The following is a 24,236-nucleotide window of genomic DNA, read 5'->3' as shown; positions in this document are numbered from 1 at the left end:
GGGGAGGGGCAAAAATACTGCCTATGGGGAGGGGCAGAAAGACCACCTATGAGAGGGGGCAGGAAGACCTTCTATTTGGGGGGGGAATGAAGACAGTCTATTGGGGGGGGGGGGCAGGATGACCTTCTATTGGGGGGGGGGGGGGCAGGAAGACTGTCTATTGGAGGGTGGCAGGAAGACCACCCATGAGAGGGGGCAGGAAGACCTTCTATTGGGGGGGGGCAGGAAGACCGTCTATTGGGGGGTGGCAGGAAGACCGTCTATTGGGGGGTGGCAGGAAGACAGTCTATTGGAGGGTGGCAGGAAGACAGTCTATTGGAGGGTGGCAGGAAGACCTTCTATTGGGGGGGCAGGAAGACAGTCTATTGGAGGGTGGCAGGAAGACCTTCTATTGGGGGGCAGGAAGACCGCCTATGACGGTTGGCAGAAGGGATTCTCTTGCTTTCTGCCTCCTCCGTGTCTGGCAGGACAGCTCCATGCTGTAGACTCACCAACCTCCTAGTGGTGGATCCCCAGATATATAAGGCGAGTGCACTACAGAGAGGGCAGCGGGGAGTATAGCTGAGCTCCAGTCACAAATAGCGATAAACACCCGACAATCACTCCCGACCATCGCTGGTACAATGTAAAGTACAGATTGGCTTACAGAGGAACTCTGGCTTCTATGGTCTTCTCCTCTGATCTCATTCAGTTCTCATTCAGTTCCAAAACCAAAACCAGATGCCCAAAAATCAATTAAAAGATCGGGATGACATCATTCCAGCCATGCCGCACTATCCTAACAGCCAGGCTATTGTAACCAACTGACTCTGGCTCCACCTTCCTGCTGACACAGGACTACAATTCCCAGCATCCCCAGCGGTGACTGTTATGTGGCGGCAGCAGTCCTGGTGGCCGATGTCACCTCATAGTCCTGCTGCCCATCAGGTGACAATAGGAGGAGAATCTCAGTCACTACTGCCCGTTGTCATGCCAACACAGGAAGTGATGATAAGAGCAACAATACAACATTGTTATTTAACATTATACATTATCTGAACATGCAGAGTTTATTTGTCTGGCATTTCTCTTGAAATAAAAAACAACATAAAGCACTGAAGTTACATGGTTATATAGTTACATAGTTAGTTGGGAGGGGGGGGGGGGGGGGAGACATTCGTCCATCAAGTCCAACCAGGAGGACATCAGATTAGGTACATTTCTGTCATGCACCCTACATATCCCAGTTGTTCTAGGGGAAGACAAAACAATATCAGTAGTAGTGGGGTTCCACAAGGGTCAGTACTAGGTCCAATCCTTCTCAACCTGTATATTAATCTAGCAGATGGAAGACAAAGTAATGTTTCCATCTTTGAGGATGATACAAAATGATGTAAAAGTATAAACACTAAGCAGGATAGTGATACATTACAACAAGATCTGATAACATGGCCATATGGGCAGGCACCTGGCAGATGTAAAGTCATGCACCTTCCGCTTACCAATGGTAGATCATCATATAAGATAAATGGCATACAGCTGGGGACATCAGACTTGGAGAAGGAATACTGGTTGATAAGTAACAAGTTAAGTAATCGTACACAAAGCCAAGCAGCGGTAACTAAAGCAAATAAAATTCTGGTATGCATAAAATGGGAAGTAATATCTTGAGGTGCTAGTATACTACTGCCTCTGTATAACTCACTTGTGAGGCCACATCTGGAGTGTGGGATAATGCGGGGCGAGGGGACATGATGCAGGGCGAGGGGACATGATGCAGGGGGAGGGGACATGATGCAGGGGGGAGGGGCACACACTACTCCCTCTGTATAAATCACTTGTGAAGCCACATGTGGATTATGGGATAATGCGGGGGGCGGGGACATGATGCAGGGGGGAGGGAGATGATGCAGGGGGAGGGGCACACACTACTCCCTCTGTATAAATCACTTGTGAGGCCACATCTGGAGTATTGGATAATGCGGGGGGCGGGGACATGATGCAGGGGGAGGGGCACACACTACTCTCTCTGTATAACTCACTTGTGTGTCCACATCTGGAGTATGAGATAATGCGGGGGGCGGGGACATGATGCAGGGGGAGTGGACATGATGCAGGGGGAGGGGCACACACTGCTCCCTCTGTATAACTCACTTGTGAGGCCACATCTGGAGTATGGGATAATGTGAGGGGAGGGGACATGATGCAGGGGGAGGGGACATGATGCAGGGGGAGGGGACATGATGCAGGGGGAGGGGCACACACTGCTCCATCTGTATAACTCACTTGTGAGGCCACATCTGGAGTATGGGATAATGTGAGGGGAGGGGACATGATGCAGGGGGAGGGGACATGATGCAGGGGGAGGGGACATGATGCAGGGGGAGGGGCACACACTACTCCCTCTGTATAAATCACTTGTGAGGCCACATCTAGAGTATGGATACAGTTTTGGGCAATATTGTCCTTGGGAAAGAGACCCATTGATGTCTCGATAGGTTGGAATATTTTAATATACAGCAGTGAAGACAGCTAGATAAGAAGAGTAAATGGACAGCACGCCAATCAAAAGCTAACAGTTTTGGGCACGACACTATAGGAAGGACATTGACCTTCTGGAACAGGTACAAATATAGGCAACTAAAATAATGAGATTAATCAGTAATTCTCACTTATCAAGAAAGATTGGAGAAACTGGGCTTATTTAGCTTGGAAAACAGGCAACTGAGAGGTGACCTGATTAACATGTATAAATACAGCAGAGGGCAGTACAGAAGCTTGACAGATCAGCTTTATGTCCCTAGTGTTGTACGACGGACAAGGGGACACAATCTGCGTATAGAGGGAAAACCTTTTTGCCATTTAGAAAGGGGTCCTTCACAGTGAGAGTGGATAAAATGTGGAAAATTGTACCACAATGAATAGTTATGGAAAACTCTATATCAGCATTTACAGAGGGCTTGGATGCTTTCCTTGTGTTGAAGGGCATCCACGGTTATAATTATTAGGTTAATACCGGAGAGATGATCCAGGGAATTATCTGACTGCCATCTGGAGTCGGGAGGAATTTTTTTGTGTTTAAGGCTAATTGGCCCAGGCCTTGTAAGGTTTTTCACCTTTCCCTGGATTAACAGGGATATGTGCAGGTTCAGGACAGTGGGGTTTCTTTTTCCTCGTTGAACTTGATGGATTTCTTTTTTTCAACCAAACTAGCCATGTAAGTATGTCAGCTAACTGGGTCTTTCCTCAAGAAGTTGCGAGCCTGAACTCTGACAACAAATTCTGTCCATCGGTGGTCACTGATACTTTGTCATGGGGGACCTGGGGGACTTGTGGTCACAAGTACTTAGTCATGGGGGACCTGGGGGACTTGTGTCTGCAGATACTTAGTCACGGGGGACCTGGGGGAATTGTGGACACAGATACTTAGTCAGGGGGGACTTGTGGCCACAGATGAAGAGTCTTGGGGGACCTGGGGTACTTGTGGCCACAGATAAATAGTCAAGGAGGACACAGGGGAACTGATGGCTCAGATTATGGAGTCTTGTTCTGGCAATGAATGACCCACCGCCGTCTGGCCAGAATGTTCATCTGTCTTCTCCTCGTTCCTCTTCCCTAAACAGATGCTCAACCTCTTTGTAGCCGTCATCATGGACAATTTTGAGTATCTGACTCGGGACTCGTCCATCCTGGGCCCGCATCACCTCGATGAGTTCATTCGAGTTTGGGCGGAGTACGACCCGGCCGCTTGGTATGTAGCAAGCCCTTATGGTGTGATGGTTGTTCAGTTTATGAAGCCAGAAAGGTGATATTTACAAAACACCCCATAGCGACACTGTGGTCAGAGCATTGTCCAGAGAGGGATGGCTTCCATCAGTCTCTTCTCTGAGGACATTTAGGCTGATACGCAGTTCACTTTTTCACCTGAATTATCTCCTAGGAGATCATTTTCATCTTCTCTAAAAAAAAATAATTTTTTTTAGCATTTTACAATTAAAAACATACCCAAAAGTTGGTGAAAAAGTACTTTTTATGACCAGGTGTGAAAATATCCCCCAGGAAAAAATTCAGGTGAAAAAATGAATTGCACGTGTGCCTTACTGTCTAATTACACAAGGGATCCCTTCCCAGAGGAGACTGGAAGCTAAAACTTCACTTATAATAGTAGCAAAAGTTAAAATGTAGCAGAGCTCAGAAAAGGAAAAAGATTTATACATACCTGGGGCTTCCTCCAGCCCCATCCGCTCCGGACGCTCCCACCATGCTTCGGGAACCAGGTCCCATCACTGATGTCAGTCTCAGCCAGTCTAACGCAGGAGAAGTGCGCCCTCTACGTATCTCTCTGGCAGCCGCTGCAGAGATACACAAACAGCGCACTTCTCTTACGACAGACTGGCTCTGACTGGCTGAAGTGACGGGAGCCGGTTCCCAAAACTGCGGGCAGCGGAGGATGGCGGCAGCGTGGGAGCGAGCCGAGCGGATGGGGCTGGAGGAAGCCCCAGGTATGTATAACATTTTTTTCCTTTTCTGAGCTCTGATACACTTTAAATGATAGCATTATGTAAAAAACACTTGTGAAGTGGCAAAATACTACAGTGGTTTGGGGTATAAGTCACATCAAAATGACCCCAGATAAATGGCAATAGCGGTCCCACAATGCACACTGTTGTGTAGATTATACTAAGCACACCAGTGGCTGCTACTATAGCCGACAGGCTGACAATTTGTGTTAGTGTGATTTATATTGTTTGTATAGATGTATGCACTTCAGCACTAGGCATTTTTGCACCAGCACTCTCTATTGTACCCCTGATGAAGACCCCATTTTAAGGGGGCGAAACATGTAGTGGTTTTTAGGGTGTGTTTAGTATAATCTGTACAACAGTGTGCATTGGGGACCGCTATTGCCATTGATCTGGGGTCATTTTGATGTGACTTATACCCCAAACCACTGTAGTATTTTGTCACTTTACAGGTGTTTGGAATCATGCTATCATTGTTTTAACTTTTGCTTCAGTCTTTAGTCTCAGGTGTGTGTATTGGACATTACTCAGGAGTGTGTATTGGACGTTACTCAGGTGTGTGTATTGGACGTTACTCAGGAGTGTGTATTGGACATTACTCAGGTGTGTGTATTGGACATTACTCAGGTGTGTGTATTGGACGTTACTCAGGTGTGTGTGTATTGGACATTACTCAGGTGTGTGTATCGGACATTACTCAGGTGCGTGTATTGGACATTACTCAGGTGTGTGTATTGGACGTTACTCAGGTGTGTGTATTGGACATTACTCAGGTGCGTGTATTGGACATTACTCAGGTGCGTGTATTGGACATTACTCAGGTGTGTGTGTATTGGACATTACTCAGGTGTGTGTGTATTGGACATTACTCAGGTGTGTGTGTATTGGACATTACTCAGGTGTGTGTGTATTGGACATTACTCAGGTGTGTGTGTATTGGACATTACTCAGGTGTGTGTATTGGACATTACTCAGGTGTGTGTATTGGACATTACTCAGGTGTGTGTGTGTATTGGACATGACTCAGGTGCGTGTATTGGACATTACTCAGGTGCGTGTATTGGACATTACTCAGGTGTGTGTGTATTGGACATTACTCAGGTGTGTGTGTATTGGACATTACTCAGGTGTGTGTATTGGACATTACTCAGGTGCGTGTATTGGACATTACTCAGGTGCGTGTATTGGACATTACTCAGGTGTGTGTATTGGACATTACTCAGGTGCGTGTATTGGACATAACTCAGGTGTGTGTATTGGACATAACTCAGGTGTGTGTATTGGACGTTACTCAGGTGTGTGTATTGGACGTTACTCAGGTGTGTGTATTGGACGTTACTCAGGTGCGTGTATTGGACGTTACTCAGGTGCGTGTATTGGACGTTACTCAGGTGCGTGTATTGGACGTTACTCAGGTGCGTGTATTGGACGTTACTCAGGTGCGTGTATTGGACGTTACTCAGGTGCGTGTATTGGACGTTACTCAGGTGTGTGTATTGGACGTTACTCAGGTGTGTGCACTGGCCGTTACTCAGGTGCGTGTATTGGACGTTACTCAGGTGTGTGTATTGGAGTGTGAATTGGACATTACTCAGGAGTGTGTATTGGACATTACTCAGGTGTGTGTATTGGACATTACTCAGGTGCGTGTATTGGACATTACTCAGGTGCGTGTATTGGACATTACTCAGGTGCGTGTATTGGACATTACTCAGGTGTGTGTATTGGACGTTACTCAGGTGTGTGTATTGGACATTACTCAGGTGCGTGTATTGGACATTACTCAGGTGCGTGTATTGGACATTACTCAGGTGTGTGTGTATTGGACATTACTCAGGTGTGTGTGTATTGGACATTACTCAGGTGTGTGTGTATTGGACATTACTCAGGTGTGTGTGTATTGGACATTACTCAGGTGTGTGTGTATTGGACATTACTCAGGTGTGTGTATTGGACATTACTCAGGTGTGTGTATTGGACATTACTCAGGTGTGTGTGTGTATTGGACATGACTCAGGTGCGTGTATTGGACATTACTCAGGTGCGTGTATTGGACATTACTCAGGTGTGTGTGTATTGGACATTACTCAGGTGTGTGTGTATTGGACATTACTCAGGTGTGTGTATTGGACATTACTCAGGTGCGTGTATTGGACATTACTCAGGTGCGTGTATTGGACATTACTCAGGTGTGTGTATTGGACATTACTCAGGTGCGTGTATTGGACATAACTCAGGTGTGTGTATTGGACATAACTCAGGTGTGTGTATTGGACGTTACTCAGGTGTGTGTATTGGACGTTACTCAGGTGTGTGTATTGGACGTTACTCAGGTGCGTGTATTGGACGTTACTCAGGTGCGTGTATTGGACGTTACTCAGGTGCGTGTATTGGACGTTACTCAGGTGCGTGTATTGGACGTTACTCAGGTGCGTGTATTGGACGTTACTCAGGTGCGTGTATTGGACGTTACTCAGGTGTGTGTATTGGACGTTACTCAGGTGTGTGCACTGGCCGTTACTCAGGTGCGTGTATTGGACGTTACTCAGGTGTGTGTATTGGAGTGTGAATTGGACATTACTCAGGAGTGTGTATTGGACATTACTCAGGTGTGTGTATTGGACATTACTCAGGTGCGTGTATTGGACATTACTCAGGTGCGTGTATTGGACATTACTCAGGTGCGTGTATTGGACATTACTCAGGTGCGTGTATTGGACATTACTCAGGTGTGTGTATTGGACATTACTCAGGTGTGTGTATTGGACATTACTCAGGTGCGTGTATTGGACGTTACTCAGGTGCATGTATTGGACGTTACTCAGGTGCGTGTATTGGACATTACTCAGGTGTGTGTATTGGACATTACTCAGGAGTGTGTATTGGACGTTACTCAGGTGTGTGTATTGGACGTTACTCAGGTGCGTGTATTGGACGTTACTCAGGTGCGTGTATTGGACGTTACTCAGGTGCGTGTATTGGACGTTACTCAGGTGCGTGTATTGGACGTTACTCAGGTGCGTGTATTGGACGTTACTCAGGTGTGCGTGTATTGGACGTTACTCAGGTGTGCGTGTATTGGACATTACTCAGGTGTGTGTATCGGACATTACTCAGGTGTGTGTATTGGACATTACTCAGGTGCGTGTATTGGACATTACTCAGGTGCGTGTATTGGACATTACTCAGGTGCGTGTATTGGACATTACTCAGGTGCGTGTATCGGACATTACTCAGGTGCGTGTATTGGACATTACTCAGGTGCGTGTATTGGACATAAAATTGGACGTTGCTCAGGTGTGTGTATTGGACGTTGCTCAGGTGTGTGTATTGGACGTTACTCAGGTGTGTGTATTGGACGTTACTCAGGTGTGTGTATTGGACGTTACTTAGGTGCGTGTATTGGACGTTACTTAGGTGCGTGTATTGGACGTTACTCAGGTGCGTGTATTGGACGTTACTCAGGTGCGTGTATTGGACGTTACTCAGGTGCGTGTATTGGACGTTACTCAGGTGCGTGTATTGGACGTTACTCAGGTGCGTGTATTGGACGTTACTCAGGTGCGTGTATTGGACGTTACTCAGGTGCGTGTATTGGCCGTTACTCAGGTGCGTGTATTGGCCGTTACTCAGGTGCGTGTATTGGACGTTACTCAGGAGTGTGTATTGGACGTTACTCAGGAGTGTGTATTGGATGTTACTCAGGTGCGTGTATTGGACGTTACTCAGGTGCGTGTATTGGACATTACTCAGGTGCGTGTATTGGACATTACTCATGAGTGTGTATTGGACATTACTCAGGTGCGTGTATTGGACGTTACTCAGGTGCGTGTATTGGACCTTACTCAGGTGCGTGTATTGGACCTTACTCAGGTGCGTGTATTGGACGTTACTCAGGAGTGTGTATTGGACGTTACTCAGGAGTGTGTATTGGACGTTACTCAGGTGCGTGTATTGGACGTTACTCAGGAGTGTGTATTGGACGTTACTCAGGAGTGTGTATTGGACGTTACTCAGGAGTGTGTATTGGACGTTACTCAGGTGTGTGTATTGGACATTACTCAGGTGTGTGTATTGGACATTACTCAGGTGTGTGTATTGGACATTACTCAGGTGTGTGTATTGGACGTTACTCAGGAGTGTGTATTGGACGCTACTCAGGTGCGTGTATTGGATGTTACTCAGGTGCGTGTATTGGACGTTACTCAGGTGTGTGTATTGGACGTTACTCAGGTGTGTGTATTGGACATTACTCAGGTGTGTGTATCGGACATTACTCAGGTGTGTGTATTGGACATTACTCAGGTGTGTGTATTGGACATTACTTAGGAGTGTGTATTGGACATTACTCAGGTGTGTGTATCGGACATTACTCAGGTGTGTGTATTGGACATTACTCAGGTGTGTGTATTGGACGTTACTCAGGTGCGTGTATTGGACATTACTCAGGTGTGTGTATTGCACATTACTCAGGTGTGTCTGTATTGCACATTACTCAGGTGTGTGTATCGGACATTACTCAGGTGCGTGTATTGGACATTACTCAGGTGTGTGTATTGGACGTTACTCAGGTGTGTGTATTGGACGTTACTCAGGTGCGTGTATTGGACATTACTCAGGTGTGTGTATTGCAGATTACTCAGGTGTGTCTGTATTGCACATTACTCAGGTGTGTGTATTGGACATTACTCAGGTGTGTGTATTGGACATTACTCAGGTGTGTGTGTATTGGACATTACTCAGGTGTGTCTGTATTGCACATTACTCAGGTGTGTGTATTGGACATTACTCAGGTGTGTGTATTGGACATTACTTAGGTGTGTGTATCGGACATTACTCAGGTGTGTGTATCGGACATTACTCAGGTGTGTGTATTGGACGTTACTCAGGAGTGTGTATTGGACATTACTCAGGTGTGTGTATCGGACATTACTCAGGTGTGTGTATTGGACATTACTCAGGTGTGTGTATTGGACGTTACTCAGGTGTGTGTATTGGACATTACTCAGGTGTGTGTATCGGACATTACTCAGGTGTGTGTATTGGACATTACTCAGGTGTGTGTATTGGACATTACTTAGGAGTGTGTATTGGACATTACTCAGGTGTGTGTATCGGACATTACTCAGGTGTGTGTATTGGACATTACTCAGGTGTGTGTATTGGACGTTACTCAGGTGCGTGTATTGGACATTACTCAGGTGCGTGTATTGCACATTACTCAGGTGTGTCTGTATTGCACATTACTCAGGTGTGTGTATCGGACATTACTCAGGTGCGTGTATTGGACATTACTCAGGTGTGTGTATTGGACATTACTCAGGTGTGTGTATTGGACGTTACTCAGGTGCGTGTATTGGACATTACTCAGGTGTGTGTATTGCACATTACTCAGGTGTGTCTGTATTGCACATTACTCAGGTGTGTGTATTGGACATTACTCAGGTGTGTGTATTGGACATTACTCAGGTGTGTGTGTATTGGACATTACTCAGGTGTGTCTGTATTGCACATTACTCAGGTGTGTGTATTGGAGTGTGTATTGGACATTACTCAGGTGCGTGTATTGGACATTACTCAGGTGTGTGTATTGGACATTACTCAGGTGTGTGTATTGGACATTACTCAGGTGTGTGTATTGGACATTACTCAGGTGTGTGTATTGGACATTACTCAGGTGCGTGTATTGGACATTACTCAGGTGCGTGTATTGGACATTACTCAGGAGTGTGTATTGGACATTACTCAGGTGTGTGTATCGGACATTACTCAGGTGCGTGTATTGGACATTACTCAAGTGTGTGTATTGGACATTACTCAGGTGTGTGTATTGGACATTACTCAGGTGTGTGTGTATTGGACATTACTCAGGTGTGTGTATTGCACATTACTCAGGTGTGTCTGTATTGCACATTACTCAGGTGTGTGTATTGGACATTACTCAGGTGCGTGTATTGGACATTACTCAGGTGTGTGTATTGGACATTTACTGGCTGAGAGTTTTCCGGATACTCAACCTTCAGAGATCGCTTTATCTGAAACTATTTGTTGACAGTTCATTCTATATATTTACTGCTAAAATGTTATTTTATAAAATGAGCCCTTCCCTTGGAAAGATGTGAAATATGTTGTGCAGCGGTGATTGCTGTTCTGTAGGAATGAGCGCTCCATAGTAGAATGCTGTTCCGGATGAATGGGATCAGAACCCTCATGTCAAGCACAGTGAAACGCGGTGGTGTGGGGGAGGGGTTAACTTACCCATGACTCCGCCTCCATGCGCTGCCCCCCATGGTGCATTCCAGCTCTATAGCTACTTCCTTCTTACGGCTGTGAAGGAGGAAGTGGCTGGAATGCACCCAGGTTAGCAGTGCATGGAGGTGGAGTTATGGTGAGTTAACTCCTCCTGCCGTTATCTGAAATAAAGTTTGGTTTGTTCTGAATAGTTACATACCGTTTATTCAGGTTGAATACAATTTGACAATCCTTCACACACCATACAATTATTGGTAAAGTTGGTCAGAATGTCCAATCTTAAATATTGAGAAAAACTGGAAATACAATCGGATTTCTCCGTCTCATGAAAAAACCCTTCTATTTTTCTGCACAACCGATTGTTTTCATCAGATTGCAGTAAACTCAAACAGCAAATTTGTAACGTGTGTGGCCACCATTGAGGATGATTAGAATTACCAAATTCTCGATCTGATGAAATTCAAAAATTTAGCACGAACGTACAGATTTTGTGGAATATGAAAACACAAAAATGATCATTTATTATTCATATTTTTTTCCCACTATAAAGATGGTCAATCTGAATTTGTGAAAATATGTTCTCAATCGGTTACAATTTCACTTTGAATTTTTGCATTTTCGGGTAGAATTTTCCCATTTTTTTGGCGGAGAATTTTTGCGTCTCTCGAGGAAGCTCAGTTTTCGTGTTTCACACACGGAAGGTTTCCCGACAGTCAGAGCATTAGGCCCCGCCCCTAGATGGTTATACCATACAGCGCAAACTGCTTGTCCGTTCACTTTTATTTTTGTTCCTGAAATTGGTCTGAAAATCTTAGAAGGAAATTTTTTTTTACATAAATGTGCTTCAATTTTTTTGTTTATTCTGCATCCCTGAGTGATCAATACAATTTTTATTAGTAGTAGTAAGAAAAACAAAAGTTTGCTTTCTTAAAACAGAAAGAATTTGCGATAATTCAGGTTGGAGTGAGCTCGAGATCTCTCCCAGTGCATCACTGCTGAATATATGCAAATTAACCATTGTACCCTTAGAAGCTAAACACACGTCCAGAACCGCTGGAATGCAATGATGTGTCAGCTTGTTAATATGTACAGAGCCATAATAATCCAACATGCATACAGACTGTTTCAGATTGTTTGATCCTCATCAGTGCATGGCATGGATTAATTTGGCTCTATGGAGTAGGGCTTGTAACACCGAGAGGTACAGACTAACCAGCAAGCTCATGGTGACCCAGAACTCATTGGAGTGTGTAAGGGACTACAATGGTCCTAAAAGCCACCTTACTAAGATGTAACAAGCTGACACATCATTGCATTCCAGCGGTTCTGGAGGTGTGTTTAGCATTTAATTTACATATATTCAGCAGTAATGCACTGGGAGACATCTCAAGCTCACTCCAACCTGAATTATCGCAAATTCTTTCTGTTTTAAGAAAGCAAACTTTTGTTTTTCTTAACATCTTAGTAAGGGGGCTTCTAGGACCATTGTAGTCACTTACACACTCCAATGAGTTCTGGGTCACCATGAGCTTGCTGGTTAGTCTGTATCTATTAGTAGTTGTAGTGTTTTTGCTGTCACCTTTTCTTTTTTTGATGGTGATGTGATTTTGTAATCATTGTTAATATTATGACTATTATTCACGATTTGGTGCGATTATTTTTATACTTTTGCCAGTGTTTTTCTTATTGTTGCTATATCGTTAATATTATTATTGTTGTTATTATTATTGCTGTTATATGTTGTTATTAATTTGCCATGTTTCTGTTATTGTTATTATTCTATTAGCAATATTTATGTTTCACTTTGTTATGATATTATTATTGATATTATTGTTGTTTTGCAGTTATTTCTTGTTATTATTTTGCCGTGTATCTGTTATATTATTGTTATTATTACCATTATTATCCTCCTAGTTAGTATTATTTATATTATTATGGTCCTTGTATTTTATTGTTATTATTTTTGCTGTGTTGTCCCGCCCTCCTGTTGTGAGTAGTATGTTTTTCTGTCTCTGTATGAGTTTCTGTGTTGCTGTGGCATGTTTTGTGTTTTGCAGGCCAGGTGGCCTCACGATTTTCTGCCCCTGATATCCTGTGCTGTTTTTTTTCTAGTTGCCGAATTCACTATAAGGATATGTACAATTTATTACGTGTTATTGCCCCTCCGCTGGGGCTGGGGAAGCGCTGCCCATCCAGGGTGGCCTACAAGGTTTGCAGAGCCGGAAGCTAGTTTGCATCCAATCGGGAAGCGTGTCTGAGAAATGTCCAGCAGGGGGGGCTGTGCCTTCATGCCTGCTAGGCCAGCCTTGCCCCAACTGATCATGCTTTACCCCCTGCCAGTAAGGGTGTCATGCCGCCTCACCGTGAGCCGGGCTGTGATCTGGGTAACGGGCATTAATGTGTAATCTGTTCATTGCTGGATTTATACATCCAGCGTTCTGCGTGGTGAGGCTGCCTGGACCCTGTAACAAGCATGATGATCAGAAGGTTTAACCTCTCCTCCTCGCCTTCAATGCTGCAGGGGAATGCTACGCACTAACCATTGAAGGGTTATAACTGGTGTCGCCGGTTAGATCAAGGGGCATATCTATGTCGCCTTGGACCAGGTGCCACCCTTTCTGCTCAACACCACTCTCTGAACTGCTGACCTTCAGTGAAAGGGTTTGAACAGAAAGAATGCAGTGCCCACCTCCTCCCACTCACCTGACTAACCTCTGCCCCTAACTATGCAAAAAAACATACCTGTGCTACTCTGTCAGGAGGTTACAGTTTCGCTCTAATCAGATATGTTTTTTTTCTGTCTGTTTCCCTCCCATGTTCCACCCTCTTTCTTGGCTTTCTTCTGTCCTCCCCACCATCTCATCCTTCACCTTCTGGTGGCCACATTGCAATGTTTCCGTTCCCATTGCTGCACAATGTTCTGTCTGTCTTCCATCCATGTTCCACCCCGTTCCTTGGATTCTTCTGTCCTCCCCACCATCTCATCCTTCATTTTCTGGGGACCACAATGTTTCTGTTCCCATTGCTGCACAATGTTCTGTCTGTCTTCCATCCATGCTCCACCCCGTTCCTCGGCCTTCTTCTGTCCTCCCCACCATCTCATCCTTCATCTTCTGGTGGCCACATTGCAATGTTTCCATTCCCATTGCTGCACAATGTTCTGTTTGTCTTCCATCCATGTTCCACCCTCTTTCTTGGCTTTCTTCTGTCCTCCCCACCATCTCATCCTTCATCTTCGGGTGGCCACAATGTTTCCATTTCCATTGCTGCACAATGTTCTGCCTGTCTTCCATCCATGCTCCACCCCGTTCCTCTGCTTTCTTCTGTCCTCCCCACCATCTCATACTTCACCTTCTGGGGACCACAATGTTTCCGTTCCCATTGCTGCTCTATGTTCTGTCTGTCTTCCATCCATGTTCCACCCCGTTCCTTGGATTCTTCTGTCCTCCCCACCATCTCATCCTTCATCTTCTGGTGGCCACATTGCTTGTTTCTGTTCCCATTGCTGCACTATGTTCTGCCTGTCTTCCATCCATGCTCCACCCCGTTCCTCTGCTTTCTTCTGTCCTCCCCAACATCTCATCCTTCACCTTCTGGTGGCCACAATGTTTCTGTTCCCATTGCGGCACAATGTTCTGTCTGTCTTCCATCCATGCTCCACCCCGTTCCTTGGATTCTTCTGTCCTCTCCACCATCTCATCCTTCATTTTCTGGGGACCACAATGTTTCTGTTCCCATTGCTGCACAATGTTCTGTCTGTCTTCCATTTATGCTCCACCCCCGTTCCTCGGCTTTCTTCTGTCCTCTCCACCATCTCATCCTTCATCCTCTGGTGGCCACATTGCAATGTTTCCATTCCCATTGCGGCACTATGTTCTGTTTGTCTTCCATCCATGTTCCACCCTTTTCCTTGGCTTTCTTCTGTCCTCCCCACCATCTCATCCTTCACCTTCTGGTGGCCACAATGTTTCCATCCCCATTGCTGCACAATGTTCTGCCTGTCTTCCATCCATGTTCCACCCCGTTCCTTTGCTTTCTTCTGTCCTCCCCACCATCTCATCCTTCATTTTCTGGGGACCACAATGTTTCTGTTCCCATTGCTGCTCTATGTTCTGTTTATCTTCCATCCATGTTCCACCCCGTTCCTCTGCTTTCTTCTGTCCTCCCCACCATCTCATCCTTCACCTTCTGGGGACCACAATGTTTCTGTTCCCATTGCTGCTCTATGTTCTGCCTGTCTTCCATCCATGTTCCACCCCGTTCCTCTGCTTTCTTCTGTCCTCCCCACCATCTCATCCTTCACCTTCTGGGGACCACAATGTTTCTGTTCCCATTGCTGCTCTATGTTCTGTCTGTCTTCCATCCATGTTCCACCCCGTTCCTCTGCTTTCTTCTGTCCATCCCACCATCTCATCCTTCATCCTCTGGTGGCCACATTGCAATGTTTCCATTCCCATTGCGGCACTATGTTCTGTTTGTCTTCCATCCATGTTCCACCCCCGTTCCTCTGCTTTCTTCTGTCCTCCCCACCATCTCATTCTTCATCCTCTGGTGGCCACATTGCAATGTTTGTATTCCCATTGCTGCACAATGTTCTGTTTGTCTTCCATCCATGCCTGTCCTTCGTGTCTCTCTGCTGCCCTTCTTCCATATTCTCGTTGTGTGTCTTTGCTTGGGTTGGACACTCTTACCTACCATCCATATCTTTTGACCAAACACTTGCTTTGCCCTTTACCTCTATATCTGCCCCCATGTCTATCCCAATCCTCTATGTTATTTATGTTGCTTATATTTGTGGACCAATGCTGTCGATCTTCAATCTTTGACTCTTTCTGTTGCCTTCTTATTTGGGTCATTCCTATTTCTCTTGGTCATGCTGTCTGTTCCTTGTTGGCATCACCCTGCCTCTTCTTGGCTCCATACTTCCTGTGTGTCCTCCTGTCCATCTGCCCTCTGCTGCAACACCTGGCTGCCTCTTCCTCCCCCGTTGATGCAGTGGGCGCATTGGGTACACTGATATGTACGAGATGCTACGACATATGCCCCCTCCCCTTGGCCTGGGGAAGAAATGCCCAGCACGAGTGGCATATAAGGTAGAAGCGATGTCGCCCTCCTCCTCTCCTTCCTCTTCTGTGCCAGTGATTGGCTGGTCTGTGTACTGTGCCCGTAGTGTGCTGTGTATCTATCCTTATATCTCTATACCCCCCCACCTTTTCTCTAACTAGTAGTCTATGTGCAGCTTCTGGGTTTCCTGCCTAACCAGGAATCTCCAACTCTTCAACACTATCCGTCCCACAATGCATCTGAGTCTGGAAGCCAACCTTACTTATCAACTCTTGTGAAATGTTTCTGTTTTTCCTACCCACAATTCCATGCCCTCTCTTCCCTCCATTTTCCAGGTGTTTCTGTACATCGTTACCCTTACAGAATCTGTAGATCCAGGCTTGCATGTGGTCCCTTGCATGCCATGTCGCATGGGAATGGGGTGCATGCGTCTGTGGTGGCATTGCTGGATTAATACATTGTCCCACAGGGGACTGATACATTTTACTTGGAGTCCTGTCAGCCTCACATTATTGAAGGACGAATGAGACCTCTGGAAAGGCTTGACCCTTACAAGACATGTCAGGTGGGCCCAGCTGTGGACTGTGGTTTTCACCCGCGGGTAATACTTATCATGGTGGAATAGAGAGCTGAGGTGGCAGCCATGATGGAACAGGAAGTTATCCTGTAGGAGAGTCATGTGACTGGGCAGCAATTGTCTCTCTGGACAGGCCCCAAAAAAACAATTCTAGATGGAGGAAAATCTCATAGGTCTCACTTCTGTGGCCAACAATCTCTGCTTCATTTTATAAAATGGAACCCGTGAGATTTAGTGAGGAATCTTCGCTCTTCCATCTCCTGAGGCTGACACACTCCTGATCGGGAATACTTGACTGTTCCCTGTAAGACCCCCTCTTAACCCTCGTCTATCCAGTCTGTGAGCACCAGAGATGGTTTGGGAGATGCTGATCACTTCCTCTTCCATGCAGAGATATCGGGTACATCAGATTCGCTTCCTCTCATGGTGGATTGGCCCGATTCCTATTGGCATACAATTTTTGTGAAATCTGCATGCAGCTGGAAGGATTCGCATCTCATCGGGTGTCCATGGTCACGGCTGGACATCCGGAATGGTTTGGCTTGCCCAGAGATTCTTCACAGTTGTTCTACTCTCAGCTAAGTTGTCTCAGGAGACAGGTTCAGGTCGGCCCTCTGTACGGTGCACAGTGTCTCTGTACGGTGCCTCTGTACGGTGCCTCTGTGCGGTGTCTGTCCCTCCTCTGGGGGTCACACACAGCACAGGATAAAGCATTTCCGAGGGGCAACTTAACTGTGTTTCCAGAGAACGCTTACCTGAGAGGTGAGGAGCACCACAGCTGTAGGAGAAAGCGGATACCCGCAAGCAAAAGATTTGACTTTCGGGGAGGAGTCAAGTGATCTCGCCAGCTTTCTTCTCTTGTCTATAAATTTGCATGCGTAAATCTGTATATTTACTGTGTGAGAAGTGCGCCTGACTCTCAACCAAGCCTGCTTACCCCATTTGTTTTAAACTCTCTAAATATACCTTATAATGTCCAGTGAAGTGGGCGTGGCCAGGGGGTGGGGCGTTGCACTGAATGGAGTCTGTGGGAACAGATTGAAGTGATATCAGAGTGCCGTCATAAAAGAAATAGACATGCAGGAAACAGACAATCTGCAATAATCATGAATGCAAGCCATCACATAAACCAGACAAATACAAGTTATATCTAACAGGAGCAGGACAGGATGAAGGGCAAGTAGGCCTGGGGGGAGGGCAGGTGAATGACTGGGGATGCATGGCTGATATAACTGACACACCTGGCTGTGCGGAGGGCTGAAGGGAACGGCTGGACTGTAACATGTACTGTACTTGTAATCAGGTGCAGGTGGAGCATAAGGAACAACGAGGGAGACACCTGCTGGTGGCCAGGGAAAGTCCATGCATCCCAAATACTGGAGCACAGTGCCACCAACCAGTGGCGGCTCCAGCTTCAGATTTTTGGGGGGGCTCAAAGGGGGCACGAGGGCTGGCAGGCCGGGCTTGGGGGGGGGGGGAATTTGCGGCGCGCGAAGCGCGCCACGGCGAAAAATTGGGCGTGGTCATAATGTCATGTGGGCGGGGCTAACTGTAATGTAGTTGTACCAGCTAACGTAGTTACATGGAAAAAAAAATGAAGTAAACGCACATAATGACAGGTAGCCTTTCACCAGTAAATGCACATAAGAATCAGCTTTTCAGCAGTTAATGCACGTAATGACAGACTGCGTTTCTGCAGTAAATGCACATAAGAGCCTGCTTTTCACCAGTTAATGCATGTAATGACAGACAGTTTCCCCATTAAATGCACATAAGAGACAGCTTTTCACCAGTTAATTCACATAATGACAGACTGCGTTTCCGCAGTAAATGCACATAAGGGACAACTTTTCACCAGTTCATGCACATAATGACAGACAGCATTTCCCCAGTAAATGCACATAAGAGACAGCTTTTCACCAGTTAATGCACATGACAGACAGCCTTTCACCAGTTAATGCCCATAAGAGACAGCCTTTCACCAGTTAATGCCCATAAGAGACAGCTTTTCACCAGTAAATGCACATAAGAGACAGCTTTTCACCAGCTAACGCACGTAATGACAGACAGCCTTTCACCAGTAAATGCACATAAGTGACAGCGTTACCCCAGTATAAGTGACAGCGTTATCCCAGTATAAGTGACAGCGTTACCCCAGTAAATGCACATAAGTGACAGCGTTACCCCAGTATAAGTGACAGCGTTACCCCAGTAAATGCACATAAGTGACAGCTTTACCCCAGTATAAGTGACAGCGTTACCCCAGTAAATGTACATAAGTGACAGCGTTACCCCAGTATAAGTGACAGCGTTACACCAGTAAATGCACATAAGTGACAGCGTTACCCCAGTATAAGTGACAGCGTTACCCCAGTAAATGCACATAAGTGACAGCTTTACCCCAGTATAAGTGACAGCGTTACCCCAGTAAATGTACATAAGTGACAGCGTCACCCCAGTATAAGTGACAGCGTTACACCAGTAAATGCACATAAGTGACAGCGTTACCCCAGTATAAGTGACAGCGTTACCCTAGTATAAGTGACAGCGTTACCCCAGTATAAGTGACAGCGTTACCCCAGTAAATGCACATAAGTGACAGCTTTACCCCAGTATAAGTGACAGCGTTACCCCAGTAAATGTACATAAGTGACAGCGTTACCCCAGTATAAGTGACAGCGTTACACCAGTAAATGCACATAAGTGACAGCGTTACCCCAGTATAAGTGACAGCGTTACCCCAGTATAAGTGACAGCGTTACCCCAGTAAATGCACATAAGTGACAGCGTTACCCCAGTATAAGTGACAGCGTTACCCCAGTAAATGCACATAAGTGACAGCGTTACCCCAGTATAAGTGACAGCGTTACCCCAGTGAATGTACATAAGTGACAGCGTTACCCCAGTATAAGTGACAGCGTTACACCAGTAAATGCACTTAAGTGACAGTGTTACCCCAGTATAAGTGACAGCGTTACCCCAGTATAAGTGACAGCGTTACCCCAGTAAATGTACATAAGTGACAGCGTTACCCCAGTATAAGTGACAGCGTTACCCCAGTATAAGTGACAGCGTTATCCCAGTAAATGCACATAAGTGACAGCGTTACCCCAGTATAAGTGACAGCGTTACCCCAGTAAATGCACATAAGTGACAGCGTTACCCCAGTAAATGCACATAATGTTATACCTGGTCAGGAGGGTGGGGGACTATTTGCAGAGGCTGGGGAGGGGGGCCCCATCATGCCCTCACCTCAGTGGACCCCCCTCCTTTTATGCGCGGCGCCGAGCGGGAGATACAGCTAGCTATAGTCTCCGGGAGTCCGGGCTGCAGCAGACACTAGAGCTTCAGCCGACTGGTCCACTTCTGTCTCCTCCTCAGCAATACCGCTCTGCACGCACTGAATCAGGAAGTAGTGCGAGCGGTATTGCTGAGAAGGAGACAGGAGTGGACCAGGCGGCTGAAGCTCTAGTGTCTGCTGCAGCCCGGACTCCCGGAGACTATAGCTAGCTGTATCTCCCGCTCGGCGCCGCGCATAAAAGGACCCCTCTTTTTATCATTCCCTGAGGTGAGGGAATAAGTCTCTCGCCCCACGCTAGAGCCGGTGTTGGAACACCGGCCCTTGATTCAGGGGGGGCTTTCTGAGGGGCTTACAGTTTCTCAGCTGGGGCTTCAGCCCCGGCAAGCCCCAGTGTAGCGCCGCCACTGCCACCAACAGATACATAAAGGAACTGCACATTTCATAACAGAAAACACAGAACTTGTACACTCTGTCACACATGGCTTATTAAATCAGTAAACACAACTGTGTTGGGGGGAAGGGAGGGGGTTGCCGGGTCCTTGAAGGTCTCGTTGTGAGATGGGAGAAGCAGTGAAGCACCATCGCTGTACAGGCCTAGCGGAAGCAAGCCGCAGCCTGCACACTACTGCAGACATATGGCCTCAATTCACTAAACTTATCTCCTGTCTTTAATAACTCTTCTAGAGTTGTTACCATGGTGATAAGGCATGTAGTATTCAGGAAACCTTTTACCTCAGGCAAGCCTAAAGTTAACTCTTCTGTCTTTAAATTAACTCTCTAATCCTTAAAATAACTTCAGAGTTAAAGACAGGCTGTTAATTAGCTGCATGTGAAAATAACTACAGAGGAGGTAAATTAACTACAGAGGAGGTAACTTAAGGAATGAAGAGGTAAGATAACTCTCTCACGTGTGGAGGTAAGTTTTCTCTTGCCTTATTATCTCCAGCATGATCTTAGTGAATTGAGGCCATATTATTACTGGAGAGCTAGCCACATGATTGTAAGCTCTGTGGACAAAGGAAGAACTTTCTAAAAGGGTTAGTGTATTAGGCTTCCTGTCAGTGTGTGGTGCGGCCTCATCAGTGCGTTACACTGACCTCTACAGGCTGCAGAGAGATCACTCTCTTATCTCTGACAGTAGGAGATAAGTCTCACAGCAGGGAGCTTCTGTGCACACGTTTCATCGATTGTAATGCTGGGAACACACAATTCGTTTTTTGCGGTCGTTTCTCTGTGTGATCGATTTACCATTTGATTCTCTGCTCAATCTTCTGCTCGTTTTTCTTATCTTTTTTTCCATTTACTTCTATGAGAAATCGAGCGGAAAACAATCGAGCAGAGAATCGGACATGGCGGAATTTATCAATCCAAGGCATCTATTGGAACGATTCTACCGTGAAAACGAAACGTGCGTTCCCAGCATAAGCTGTATACTGCCTATAGTCAGAACAACAGAACCCAATATTACATTATAATCTAAAATGGCGGTATCCAGGATGCTGACAGTGAGCTGGGAAGGAGGGGGAAGGGCACACGATGGGTTTCACAAAACTGACATCACTTTGGGTGGAAGGCAGGCAGCATAACTATATAGTCTTTAACAAGTTGGAAGGCGGGATTTTAAACTCTAATTCCTCTGAAATAGTATTTACTTTAACCTACATAGAGATAACGTTCAGAATGTAAATGTATATCATTGAGCTGCACCTACAGGGAGCTCATAGTTACTGCATTCTGCATTATTGTAATCCATACTCCGGGGTTGCTGGCAGATCTTAGTTGCTGGAGGCTGTGCTTTCATTTAATGACCATTATTGGCAGATCGTTAGTAAATGGTTCATTGAGGTGGAATGTTCAGGTTTGGCTGGTTGAGAAGTCTCGGTCGGCCCTCCTCGCTCAGGATTTCACCATAGCCGGATATCCATGATCCACCATGACAGTGTGCCTCTGCCCTCAGCGCCTGGTCAGGATGAACATGCCGATCTCCGATACCGACCTCACCGTCCACTTCACCTCCACGCTCATGGCCTTAATCCGGACTGCGCTGGACATCAAGCTGGCCTCAGGTGGGCTCCATTCACTTCTCTACATGACTTCATTTGTGTGCTGTATATTAAATGTCAGATGCTGCCCCCCTCTGCCAATCCCTACTGACCTCTGCTGCCCATCTCATCCACCTCTCCTCCCGCTGCTCTGATGCTGCTCCTCTCTGCCAATCCCTACTGACCCCTGCTGCCCATCTCATCCACCTCTCCTCCCGCTCCTCTGATGCTGCCCCTCTCTGCCAATCCCTACTGACCTCTGCTGCCTGCCTCATCCACCTCTCCTCCTGCTCCTCTGATGCTGCCCCTCTCTGCCAATCCCTACTGACCTCTGCTGCCCATCTCATCCACCTCTCCTCCCGCTCCTCTGATGCTGCCCCTCTCTGCCAATCCCTACTGACCTCTGCTGCCCATCTCATCCACCTCTCCTCCCGCTGCTCTGATGCTGCCCCCCTCTGCCAATCCCTACTGACCTCTGCTGCCCATCTCATCCACCTCTCCTCCCGCTCCTCTGATGCTGCCCCCCTCTGCCAATCCCTACTGACCTCTGCTGCCCATCTCATCCACCTCTCCTCCCGCTCCTCTGATGCTGCTCCTCTCTGCCAATCCCTACTGACCTCTGCTACCCCTCTCATTCACCTCTCCTCCCGCTCCTCTGATGCTGCTCCTCTCTGCTAATCCCTACTGACCTCTGCTGCCCATCTCATCCACCTCTCCTCCCGCTGCTCCTCTCTGCCAATCCCTACTGACCTCTGCTGCCCGTCTCATCCACCTCTCCTCCCGCTGCTCTGATGCTGCTCCTTTCTGCCAATCCCTACTGACCTCTGCTGCCCTTCTCATCCACCTCTCACCCTGCTCCTCTGATGCTGCCCCTCTCTGCCAATCCCTACTGACCTCTGCTGCCCATCTCATCCACCTCTCCTCCCGCTGCTCTGATGCTGCCCCCCTCTGCCAATCCCTACTGACCTCTGCTGCCCATCTCATCCACCTCTCCTCCCGCTCCTCTGATGCTGCCCCCCTCTGCCAATCCCTACTGACCTCTGCTGCCCATCTCATCCACCTCTCCTCCCGCTCCTCTGATGCTGCTCCTCTCTGCCAATCCCTACTGACCTCTGCTACCCCTCTCATTCACCTCTCCTCCCGCTCCTCTGATGCTGCTCCTCTCTGCTAATCCCTACTGACCTCTGCTGCCCATCTCATCCACCTCTCCTCCCGCTGCTCCTCTCTGCCAATCCCTACTGACCTCTGCTGCCCGTCTCATCCACCTCTCCTCCCGCTGCTCTGATGCTGCTCCTTTCTGCCAATCCCTACTGACCTCTGCTGCCCTTCTCATCCACCTCTCACCCTGCTCCTCTGATGCTGCCCCTCTCTGCCAATCCCTACTGACCTCTGCTGCCCATCTCATCCACCTCTCCTCCCGCTGCTCTGATGCTGCTCCTCTCTGCCAATCCCTACTGACCCCTGCTGCCCATCTCATCCACCTCTCCTCCCACTGCTCTGATGCTGCTCCTCTCTGCCAATCCCTACTGACCCCTGCTGCCCATCTCATCCACCTCTCCTCCCACTGCTCTGATGCTGCTCCTCTCTGCCAATCCCTACTGACCTCTGCTGCCCATCTCATCCACCTCTCCTCCCGCTGCTCTGATGCTGCTCCTCTCTGCCAATCCCTACTGACCCCTGCTGCCCATCTCATCCACCTCTCCTCCCGCTCCTCTGATGCTGCTCCTCTCTGCTAATCCCTACTGACCTCTGCTACCCCTCTCATTCACCTCTCCTCTCGCTCCTCTGATGCTGCCCCTCTCTGCCAATCCCTACTGACCTCTGCTGCCCATCTCATCCACCTCTCCTCCCACTGCTCTGATGCTGCCCCCCTCTGCCAATCCCTACTGACCTCTGCTGCCCATCTCATCCACCTCTCCTCCCGCTGCTCTGATGCTGCCCCCCTCTGCCAATCCCTACTGACCTCTGCTGCCTGCCTCATCCACCTCTCCTCCCGCTCCTCTGATGCTGCTCCTCTCTGCCAATCCCTACTGACCTCTGCTGCCCATCTCATCCACCTCTCCTCCCGCTCCTCTGATGCTGCCCCTCTCTGCCAATCCCTACTGACCTCTGCTGCCCATCTCATCCACCTCTCCTCCCGCTGCTCTGATGCTGCCCCCCTCTGCCAATCCCTACTGACCTCTGCTGCCCATCTCATCCACCTCTCCTCCCGCTGCTCTGATGCTGCTCCTCTCTGCCACTCACTACTGACATCTGCTGCCCGTCTCATCCACCTCTCCTCCCGCTGCTCTGATGCTGCTCCTTTCTGCCACTCACTACTGACATCTGCTGCCCTTCTCATCCACCTCTCCTCCTGCTCCTCTGATGCTGCCCCTCTCTGCCAATCCCTACTGACCTTTGCTGCCTGCCTCATCCACCTCTCCTCCCGCTCCTCTGATGCTTCCCCCCTCTGCCAATCCCTACTGACCTCTGCTGCCCATCTCATCCACCTCTCCTCC

The 24,236-nt window shown here is 47.5% G+C and overlaps 1 protein-coding gene across 12 annotated transcripts in view; it reads left to right on the top strand.

Annotated features, from left to right (window-relative positions):
* The window catches only part of CACNA1B (calcium voltage-gated channel subunit alpha1 B), a 505,489-nt gene that overhangs the window by 428,472 nt on the left and 52,781 nt on the right, over positions 1-24,236 (top strand). For 8 of the 12 annotated variants that reach the window (XM_068249170.1, XM_068249173.1, XM_068249169.1 and 5 more), the window contains 3 exons: positions 3,603-3,730; positions 12,867-12,963; positions 21,654-21,762. In XM_068249170.1, coding sequence (XP_068105271.1) covers positions 3,603-3,730; positions 12,867-12,963; positions 21,654-21,762 — 334 coding nt within the window. Of the gene's footprint in view, positions 1-3,602; positions 3,731-12,866; positions 12,964-15,750; positions 15,848-21,653; positions 21,763-24,236 lie in introns of those variants that run through there. The other 4 variants (XM_068249175.1, XM_068249174.1, XM_068249164.1 and 1 more) reach the window with 2 other exon arrangements.

Source organism: Hyperolius riggenbachi, chromosome 8, assembly GCF_040937935.1.
Source record: "Hyperolius riggenbachi isolate aHypRig1 chromosome 8, aHypRig1.pri, whole genome shotgun sequence".
In the NCBI taxonomy this organism is placed as follows: domain Eukaryota; kingdom Metazoa; phylum Chordata; class Amphibia; order Anura; family Hyperoliidae; genus Hyperolius; species Hyperolius riggenbachi.
Note: the sequence above shows the minus strand (reverse complement) of the source record. Positions and strands in the feature narration are given on the sequence as shown.